Source organism: Procambarus clarkii, chromosome 38 (genome assembly GCF_040958095.1).
Source record: "Procambarus clarkii isolate CNS0578487 chromosome 38, FALCON_Pclarkii_2.0, whole genome shotgun sequence".
NCBI classification, from domain to species: domain Eukaryota; kingdom Metazoa; phylum Arthropoda; class Malacostraca; order Decapoda; family Cambaridae; genus Procambarus; species Procambarus clarkii.
In genome coordinates this window covers 34,404,085-34,415,569 of record NC_091187.1, presented here as the reverse complement: position 1 = coordinate 34,415,569, position 11,485 = coordinate 34,404,085, and the positions used below count along the sequence as shown (strand labels likewise).

Below are 11,485 nucleotides of genomic sequence, written 5' to 3'. Positions count from 1 at the left end.
TTCATGAAAACTTGGCTTATTAGGCAAATCGGGCCTTGCATAGTAGGCTGAGAAGTGCGTTCTGGCTACTAGGTACGACATATATATATATATATATATATATATATATATATATATATATATATATATGTCGTACCTAATAGCCAGAACGCACTTCTCAGCCTACTATTCAAGGCCCGATTTGCCTAATAAGCCAAGTTTTCATGAATTAATGTTTTTTCGTCTACCTAACCTACCTAACCTAACCTAACCTAGCTTTTTTTGGCTACCTAACCTAACCTTACCTATAAATATAGGTTAGGTTAGGTTAGGTAGGGTTGGTTAGGTTCGGTCATATATCTACGTTAATTTTAACTCCAATAAAAAAAAATTGACCTCATACATAATGAAATGGGTAGCTTTATCATTTCATAAGAAAAAAATTAGAAAAAATATATTAATTCAGGAAAACTTGGCTTATAAGGCAAATCGGGCCTTGAATAGTAGGCCAAAAAGTGAGTTCTGGCTACTAGGTACGACATATATATATATATATATATATATATATATATATATATATATATATATATATATATATATATATATATATATATATATATATATATATATATATATATATATATATATATATATATATATATATATATAAGTGAGGGGTTCCGATCCCCGGCGGAGGCAGAAACAAATGGGTTTCTTTCAGCCTGATGCACCTGTTCACCCCAGCAGCAGTTAATAGGTACCTGGGAGTTAGACAGCTGCCACGGGCTTCTGCTGCTTCCTGGGGATGTGTAACTAAAATGTGGAGGCCTGGTCGAAGACCGGGCCGCAGGGACGCTGAGACCCGAAATCATCTCGAGATAACCCCAAGATAACCTCAAGATAACCCAAAGATAACCCTCAAGAAAATCTCAAGATAACCCCAAGATAACTTCAAGATAACCCTCATGATAACATAAAGATAACCCTCAAGAAAACCTCAAGATAACCCAAAGATAACCCTAAAGATACCATCAAGATAACCCTCACAATAACCCCAAGATAACCCTCAAGATAACCCCCAAAATAACCTCAAGATAACCCCAAGATAACCCTTAAGAGAACCCTCAAGATAACCCCCAAGATAACCCCAAGAGAACCTCAAGGTAACCTCAGGATAACCCCAAGATAACCTCAAGATAACCCTCAAGATAACCTCAAGAAAACCTCAAGATAACCCAAAGATAACCCTCAAGATACCATCAAGATAACCCTCACAATAACCCCAAGATAACCCCAAGATAACCTCAAGGTAACCCCAAGATAACCCTCAAGAGAACCCTCAAGATAACCCCAAGATAACCACAAGATAACTTCAAAATAACCTCAAGATATAACCTGGTTGCTGCTCTTGTACAACATTGCCGGAAAAAAAAAATCAAGAGGGTAAATGAGGAGACCTTCGACAAGCAGCTGGCTTCCTGTCCCCGTCGAGGCTATTTACCGTGAACTATAATAGATCACGGAACTATTTACTCTACCCACTATGAGAGTAAGGACAAGACAAGAACATATCGATGCCAACACAGAAGACAATGTCCAACATAACAGGCCAATTACACTGGATTAATCTTTGTGTTTAGATAGGAGATGCCTCGTATGGGCCAATAAGCCTTCTGCAGCCCCTATGTTTATCCCTTATGTATCCCCCCATGTTTTCACCTTCATTGTATTATCACCTGACCTAATGTGGGTATAAAATCAACTAGTATTGTAAGATCTGTTCACTTGAGAATGAACCATGGAGGTTCGAAACGTCGTGCAAATTATACAAATAAGTGTAATACACTCTATAGTAAATCACTTCTTTTCTTCACCTTAAAAGTACGAAAATGAGTTTTGGAGAACTCCTATTTCAATTAAGCCCTGATGCTAAGAAAATAGTTAGAGGGATAGAAGCCCTAAACCAGAAAATAATAAATACAGAATATATATATATATATATATATATATATATATATATATATATATATATATATATATATATATATATATATATATATATATATATATATATGTCGTACCTAGTAACCAGAACGCACTTATCAGCCTACAATGCAAGGCCCGATTTGCCTAATAAGCCAAGTTTTCATGAATTAGTATGTTTTCTCTAGTTTTTTTCTTACGAAGTGATAAAGCTACCCATTTCATTATGTATGAGGTCAATTTTTTTTTAATGGAGTTAAAATTAACGTAGATATATGACCGAACCTAACCAACCCTACCTAACCTAACCTAACCTATCTTCATAGGTTAGGTTCGGTTAGGTAGCAGAAAAAGTTAGGTTAGGTTAGGTTAGGTAGGTTAGGTAGTCGAAAAAACATTAATTCATGAAAACTTGGCTTATTAGGCAAATCGGGCCTTGAATAGTAGGCTGATAAGTACGTTCTGGCTATTAGGTACGACATATATATATATATATATATATATATATGTCGTACCTAGTAGCCAGAACGCACTTGTCAGCCTACTATGCAAGGCCAAATTTGCCTAATAAGCCAAGTTTTCCTGAATTAATATATTTTCTCTAATTTTTTTCTTACGAAAAGATAAAGCTACCCGTTTCATTATGTATGAGGTCAATTTTTTTTTATTTTAGTTAAAATCAACGTAGATATATTACCGAACCTAACCTAACCTATCTTTATAGGTTAGGTAGCCGAAAAAATTAGGTTAGGTTAGGTAGGTTAGGTCGTCGAAAAACAATTAATTCATGAAAACTTGGCTTATTAGGCAAATCGGGCCTTGCATAGTAGGCCAAAAAGTGCGTTCTGGCTACTAGGTACGACATATGTCTCTCTCTCTCTATATATATATATATATATATATATATATATATATATATATATATATATATATATATATATATATATATATATATATATATATATATATATATATAATTATACCAGTATAATCTAATAATATATACTGGTCTAATAAAATAATTAGACCAGTTAATACTATCACTCGTTGTGTTAGGATATGTTAGCTTGATAAAACTGACTGTTCATTGTTGAGAAATGTGTTAACAAACAATATATCTGACTTATCAAGACTGTAGCTTGCTTAGCAAAAGGAACTTTTTTTAAATTTGGGTTCAGTTTAACTACCGCTCAAGGGATGAGTAATTGGGGCATAATAAAGGAACTAAGCTGATAAAATGAAAGATGGGAAAACAACATTAGAAAGATAAACTCGAGAGACGTTTTCATGTTAACCCGAAAATTATTTGAGGAGCAAGACGGACTGCGGGTCAGGCAATTGGTCTTTATGCTATCGTGATGGGGGATCAGCCATTACACGTGTTAATGACTCTTGTATAGTTGTGTAGTTAAGGACATCAGGGTAAAGGGGTAATGGGCATTGTGGTTGATTGTTCTACCTGGGAATCCTCCACTGTTTTATATCTTATGTATGTATGTATGTACTAACCTAGTTGTGGTTGCAAGGGTTGAACTTTGGCTCTTTGGTCCCGCCTCTCAACCGTCAATCAACTGATGTACAGATTCCTGAGCCTACTGGGCTCTGTCATATCTACACTTGAAACTGTGTATGGAGTCAGCCTCCACCACATTACTGCCTAATGAATTCCATTTATTAACTACCCTGACACTGAAAAGTTCTTTCTATAATCTCTCTGTGGCTCATTTGGGTACTCAGCTTCCACCTGTGTCCCCTTGTGCGTGTACCACATGTGTTAAATAAATGTATGTATGTATGTATGTATGTATGTATGTATGTATGTATGTATGTAAGGAGAGAGAGAGAGAGAGAGAGAGAGAGAGAGAGAGAGAGAGAGAGAGAGAGAGAGAGAGAGAGAGAGAGAGAGAGAGAGAGAGAGAGAGAGAGAGAGAGAGAGAGAGAGAAGGAGAGAGAGAGAGAGAGAGAGAGAGAGAGAGAGAGAAAGAGATGAAGATCGAGACAGAGAAATAGATATAGACAGAGTCAGGGAGAGAATGTTAGACACAGAGACGTATAGATAAGGATATGCAAAGTCAGTGAGAGAATGACAGAGATAGAGCGAGGAAAGAGACAGAGAGATAGGCTGACACAGAGAATGTCAGAAACGAGGAGAGGCAGAGACAGAGGGACAGGGACAGGGCCAGAGGAGGGACGGGGGAACAGAGGGGGGCAGTGGGACAGGGAGGGGGACATGGACAGAGACAGAGGGACAGGAACACAGGGACAGAGACAGAGGGACAGGGTCAGAGAGGGGGACCGGGGGACAGAGGGAGGAGAGGGAGGCAGGAGACCAAGAGAGAGGGGACAGAGGAGAGACAGGGGATAGAAAGAATGGGCAGGGGGACAGAGGGAGGGACAGGGACAGACAGAGAAGGACAGGAACAGAGGGACAGACAGAGAAGGACAGGAACAGAGGGACAGAAAGGGCGGACAGATAGAGGGACAGGGGGCAGAGATAGGGACAGGGGAAGAGAGACAGGGACAAGGGGACAGAGATGGATAGGGGGACTGGAGGAAAGGGAGGGGGGACAGATGATGGACAGCGGACAGAAAGAGTGGGCAGGGGGACAGAGAGGTACAGGGGACAGAGAGATGGACAGGGGGACATAGAGGAACAGGGGGACAGAGAGTGACAGGGGGACAGAGAGAGGAACAGGAGGACAGAGAAGAACAGGGGGACAGAGAGAGACAAGGGGGACAGAGAGAGGGACAATGGGATAGAGAGGGACAGGGGGACAGAGAGATGGAAAGGGGGGACAGGGGGACAGAGAGGGGGACAGGGGACAGGGAGGGGGAAAGGGATCTGGGACAGAGGACAGAAAATGTGGGCAAGGGGACAAAGATGGACAGGGGGACAAAGATGGACAGGGGGACAGGAGGAAAGGGGGAAGATGTATGAGGGGAAATGTTTGCGGAAGATGGAGAAGGGGTATTTAGAACGGTAAGTTAGAGAGGGGGCAACTAAGGCCCATCATTGAAAAACAAATGAGCAGCATTGCAATAGCAGGAGCCACGCACATCTTTAGCCTGCGTTGTTGAGACATTGTCAATTAAGCGGTGTCCAATAGCAGTATCTTCGGTATTTAAGCGATACCTTAAAAAATACTGGAAATATTGAAATATATTAATCCAGATATTAATCCCCTTGTGCAACGCACACAAGAGGCAACAGCTTCTAGCTCTACAAGCGGCAATATAAAATAGAGAATAGGCGATTGTTTTCACTCATAGTGTAATAAACCCACGGACCCACCCACCCGCTGAAGCCGTAAATGCCAAGACATTACTTCCGTTTAAAATTAAGCCGGAATAATCCTCAGGTATGTGGAGGATGTGGGAGGCCTTTGATCAACCACCGACTTCCTGCCCCGTCGACGGGGCCATCAGCCCTCAGTGTGCCCTCAGCCAAAATAATGTGAAACATGTATGTGGGTGTATTAAATATTTTAATTTATTATTTCCAAGATTTAGCTGTTAGCTCTTGGACCCCGCCTTTCTAAGCGTCGGTTGTCTAATGTACCTACTCTCGGCCTCTTTTCCTCCATCATATCTAAACAACATATATTTTTATCAAACACACTCACACATCCCCAAGATGCAGCCTTTAGCAGCTTCCTGACACTCAGGTTCCTATTTACTGCAAGGTGAATAGAGGCATTAGTGTGTGTATGTTTGTGTCTGTGTGTGTACGTGTGTGTGTTTGTGTGTATACTCACCTAGTTGTGGTTGCGGGGGTTGAGCTCTGGCTCTTTGGTCCCACCTCTCAACTGGCAATCAACTGATGTACAGATTCCTGAGCCTACTGGGATCTATCATATCTGCATTTGAAACTGTGTATGGAGTCAGCCTCCACCACATTACTGCCTAATGCATTCCATCTATTAACTACTCTGACACTGAAAAAGTTCTTTCTAACATCCCAGTGGCTCATTTGGGTACTAAGTTTCCACCTGTGTCCCCTTGTTCGCCTACCACCCGTGTTCACCTGTGTCCCCTTGTTCGCCTACCACCCGTGTTAAACAGTTTATCTTTATGTACCTTTATCTTTATGTACCTTTATCTTTATGTACCTTTATGAGTACGTGTGTATGTGGTACGTATGCACTACATAATTGTAAGGCGTTTGCTGAATTAGAAAAGTCGGCTAGCAGTCCACCCTTAACGACACAATTAACTCATTACATAAAAAAATACGTGGCTATGCAACAGTGTGTGAGAATTGGGGAACTGGTGTGCATTTAGACGACTGGTGAGGACCAACAATGACGTAGAAGGATGGCACTAGCGTCTGAATCAAAGGGCAGTGAGGGACAACTTGGCTTTATATATTTTAATCCCCTTACTATACCGTGAGGCGTCCCTGGTAACCTTGCAATACCAACTGGTTTCTGATCAAAAGCTAAAGTCCAGTCGCCGCAAGGGCAATAAAGAGAAACAGGAACATTTGTGGAAGCTTTGGGACCGTTACGAGGAAAAACAGATAAGCACCTCACAGTTCCCCAAGGAATGTTCGCGTTTTATCCCAGGAAGTGCCTGAACTAGAATTAGAAAACAGCAGTCTGTTTACTGGTTGTTATTTAACTTAACTTAGTTGTAAATGATAATGTAAAAATAGCCACTGAGAACTCATGAGTTGCCCAAGACTTTTGCTCGTAAAGAGGGAATTGATTACAAACTTGGACTGCCTTTGAGCAGCCTGAGGGCAGCAATATCCCAGGAACATCAACTAAATTTCGGAGACTTGAGGCAAAGTGAAATTCAAACCAGTTACTCCATCTATCATCATTCTATTATGCAGGAAGAACCGCACGTCTATGGGTCATCCAATAATGTTAGCAGACTTCTAGATGTTACCACTGCTAGGCTTAGGCTCGGCTACAAGTACCTCTGGGAGTTTGTAACATCTACTGATGTAGATTTGACTAAATGTAAACTCTGTCAGCAGAACTATTCGCATCCTTTGCGTCATTATATAATGGAATGTGAAAAATCGCGGAATTTAGAGATAACACCATCAATAGTGTCCAAGAAATGTGTAAGTACTTCATTCATAATGATGTGCTGCTCGAAATCTTAGCGAAGTATCCAAAATTTGCTTACTGTAGGTAATGCATGCACATGACTGTAAAGCTGCCGCCCAGTTGGGTGGGTGTGCAGCAAGACTAGTAACTGTGTGACTCACCATAGATGTAAAGTGCCTTGTATAGTGACTGTTGTGAGCCTCTTGTTGATCACTTGTGACACAAAGATTATTGATGTGTGTATTTGTGTAGGTGATTAGATATGTATGTGTATGTATATATGTATACGTATATATATATGTACATGTATGTATGAGAGTGTGTACATGTATATATAATATTAATAATTTTGTAACTAGCGTCACAAATTAATATTTGCTTAGCTAAACGAACTAAAAGGTTCAGTTCCTGAACCGATTATGTGCCTCTGTAATCCTTTACACCACCGCCCACGGGATGGGTATGGGGTGCATAATAAAGAAAGAAATTGAATTGAATTGGTCTGATTAAGACTTTATGACCATGTAATCTATGTTTTGTTCCACTACTTACTGGTTGAGTATGGGGTGCATAACAAATAATAGCCTCCTTCGGGGGCGCCTTGTTTCTAAACGTGTTAGTCTTAAATCCTTTAATCTCAAATCTTGCTACAATGTACCTCTTAATATATGTTATGTACTCTCGCAACCCAATGTACCTTCTTGTATATAAATAAAAGATTTCAACTGTAAGGGGGTATGGTTTGCACCTTGTTATTCTAATAATGGATAAATAATTCTAATAATGGAAGCGCTAATTATATGAACTAGTGCCATGTATTTATTCAGACGAGAACGACAGCGAACACAAACCAGCGCATATACGAACGGAATGGTTTGTATGTACAAACTTCTCAGTGAACGAAGTTGTTTCTAGCCCGGTATCCGAAATTGCAGTATACGACTTGACCAGTCCCCACTCAAAGCTACCCAACACTTTATAGCATTACGTAAATAATGAATAAATATAATATATTTACTTACTATAACGTTGGTGCTAAAGGTAGAACACGAAAAAATACAAATTTTTACTTCGAAATAATATACGTTTATAACGAAATTAGACGAAAGTAAGTGGCATGAGAGGCCATAGGAAGTCATCGATTTAAGCGACAATGTTGTGGAGCGACTTATCCAAGATATATTATTGGCTACAGGTTATATTTAGGTTAGGTTTGGATAGGTTAGGTTAGGGGGTTTGTTAGGTTAGGTTTTGTTAGGATGGTCAGGTTAGGTAGATACAGGAGGCTCATATGACAGCAAATACTCTTTAGGCAACAATGTGTCTGGGATAAGTCGCTCCACTACATGGAGCCGGTCCGTCTAATTACCACAAGCTACCACAAGCTTCACAAAGCTTCCTGGCAATACGTTAGTAATGAATAAATATGATATTTACTCATTATAATGTTAGTGATCAATGTACAACACGAAAAAACATAATTTTAATCTGAAAAAATATCTTTTTATAAAGAAATTAGACGAAAATAAAAAGCTGGTGACGCCAAATCAAGTCGACGATCCAAACTTCGGTTAGGTTAGGTTAGGTTTAGTTAAGTTAGGTTAGGTTAGGTTAGGATAGGTTAGGTTAGGTTAGGATAGGTTAGGTTAGGTTAGTCAACCTAACCTAACATATCATATTTATTCATTAATAACGTATTGCCAGGAAGCTTTGTGAAGCTTGTGTAGCTTGTGGTAATTAGACGGACCAGTGTCTGCAGACTTAACACTTCTCCTGTGTTCTTTAAGTCTGTCATTCAGTGTACGGTCAGTTTCGGCAAAGTATTGGAGAGGACAAGATGAACAGGAAATAGAGTAGATACCAGCAGCATTAGAAGCAGGAGGAGCAATGTGAACTAGATTGCTACGAAGTGTGTTAGTTTGTCGAAACCCCATTAAACTCGCCTTTCGATGAAAGGCGAGTTTAATGAGGTGCGCAACTCTCACGGAGCGCTGCGTAAATGTTTTTCTCCTTCCCAGAATTCCCCCGCATATTTCAAATAAGCAGTGGCTATTTCTTTAAAGATGTGGGAGAGCTTTGTAGCTGGATGAGGTCGTAGTCTGCTGCCTGCTCTGTGTCGAAGCTGTAGCGTCTTGGGTCGATTAGAACTGCCTACACCGAGTACTACATTCTTGACTGGAGATATTCTACTGGTCGATATTCATCAAATCGCTTACATATATGGTGATTACACCTCAGCTCCCTCCAACAAGGAGAATTACCTGTAATTGGGGAAAGGATTGTAGCTTCTGTAATTAGTGCTAATTAGTTATGCTATTAAGATAATGAGATAATGGAGCGAGTATAAGATTATATGCCCGAAACGCTTTGCGTAATAGTGGCTTTAGGCATTGTATATACTAGCTCTATCTATAAGTCCACCAATCTTTGTAAAAATCTCTTATATGTATGTACCTTACCTAAATAAACATTTATTTATTTATTTCATTTATTAACTCGTTACACCAACAGGGGCAACCATTTTGGAAACGCCACACAAGGGTTGACCCGATTGATACATGGGTCATATTCCATTATGGTTCAGAGCACATTCACTATGGGAGAGCTGTTTCCTTCAAAAAGTATAATCGTGTGGCATTATGTTCAAAGAAACAATTCCAAGTATATTCTTTGATTCAAAAACATGAGAATAAATACAAGTGTTAATTCTAAATGATTAGATATAAACAAAATTAAGAGGTTGGAAAAATGATATGGTGAACCAGACAAAAACATTGGAACGCTCAGGTGATGAGAGGGTAAACAACCGCCGCCATTTTAGTAGCACCACAGCCGGTGATGTCCAGCACGAGCATTAAGGGAAAACCTTGACACAAACTGCACCTATCATAAAGAAGAAGCATCACCATTGACCGCCAAGTGCTCACATCAAGTCTAACTCTAAGAAACAACACTCAAGCCTTGACGCTTCTCCCAACATCCGGGGGAGAAAATCTTCACACAAACTGCACCTGTCATAAAGAAGATGAAGTCTCACCAGTGTCCACAGTGTCGGAAGATATTCACCAGTCATGGAAATATGAAGCGTCACATGACAGTGCATTCAGGTGAGAAACCTCATGAGTGTCCAGAGTGTGGGAAGAGATTCAGTCGTCATGGAACTATGAAAAAGTACATGATGGTGCATACGGATGAGAGACCTTTTCAATGTGCCGAGTGTGGCAAAAAATTTAGAGAACGTGGAATTATAGTAAAGCACATGTTAGTGCATTCAATTGATAAACCTCCCGAGTGTCCAGAGTGTGGGAAGAGATTCAGTGAGCGTGGAAATATGAAGAAACACATGTTAGTGCATTCAGGTGACAAACCACATAAGTGTCCAGAGTGTGGGAAGAGATTCAGTCAGCGTGGACATATGAAGACTCACATGATGGTGCATACGGATGAGAGACCTTTTCAATGTGCCGAGTGTGGCAAAAAATTTAGAGAACGTGGAACTATAATAAGACACATGTTAGTACATTCAGGTGACAAACCACATAAGTGTCCAGAGTGTGGGAAGAGATTCAGTGAGCGTGGAAGTATGAAGAATCACATGATGTTGCATACAGATGAGAGACCTTTTCAATGTGCCGAGTGTGGCAAAAAATTTAGAGAACGTGGAACTATAATAAGACACATGTTAGTACATTCAGGTGACAAACCACATAAGTGTTCAGAGTGTGGGAAGAGATTCAATCGTGTTGGAAATATGAAAACTCACATGATGGTGCATTCAGGTGACAAACCTCACGAATGTCCAGAGTGTGGGAAGACATTCCGTCACCGTGGACATATGAAGAGGCACAAGATGACACATGCAAATAACAGGCTAAATACTTTGAGTGTGGAAGATAATTAAGAGAATGTTAAAGGATAATGAGGCACATAATGGTATATTAACTTTAACAGTGTGGTATCATACTGTCAGTTGGATCATGTCGTAGCTCAGTCAATTAAGGCAGCGTCTGGGATGATTTTGGACGTAGGTTCGAATCCTTGTCATGGCCCTTGTGGATTTGTTCAGTTGAATGTTCTTCAGGGGTAATTATATTTTGTTTGAGAAATACACTAAACAATGAAAGGTAAAGATCTAAAGATATTTTATTATATTGTTCTTTTATGAAAGTTAGATGACCAAGCAAGAACTAGAGAAGCTGTCACTGTAGGAAAACTCAAAATTGCTTATAAGTATAGAAAAATCTCTTTAGTTTAGCAAAGATAAAACAAAACTTTAAATGTTTTTCTTCATATTTATGTAAATAATAATGTGCTTTGTTTTTGCTCTCTGTGGAAATTTATTTAAAATTTAATATACTCTGTAGCTAAGTTATGGACATTTTTGTTGTAATATTATTTAGTATTGGAGTTGGTGAAGAAGACAGTCTGAGACATACTTAAGATGAGACCATTTCATTGGAAGG

The 11,485-nt window shown here is 39.6% G+C and overlaps 1 protein-coding gene across 1 annotated transcript; it reads left to right on the top strand.

Moving 5' to 3' along the window:
• Window positions 1-10,047: 10,047 nt before the first annotated feature.
• On the top strand, window positions 10,048-10,923 carry LOC138372330 (gastrula zinc finger protein XlCGF8.2DB-like). Its single transcript, XM_069337611.1, has 2 exons — window positions 10,048-10,381; window positions 10,802-10,923. Exons 1-2 carry the CDS (start codon window positions 10,048-10,050, stop codon window positions 10,921-10,923), a joined length of 456 nt encoding a protein of 151 aa, XP_069193712.1.
• The last annotated feature ends 562 nt before the right edge of the window (window positions 10,924-11,485 follow it).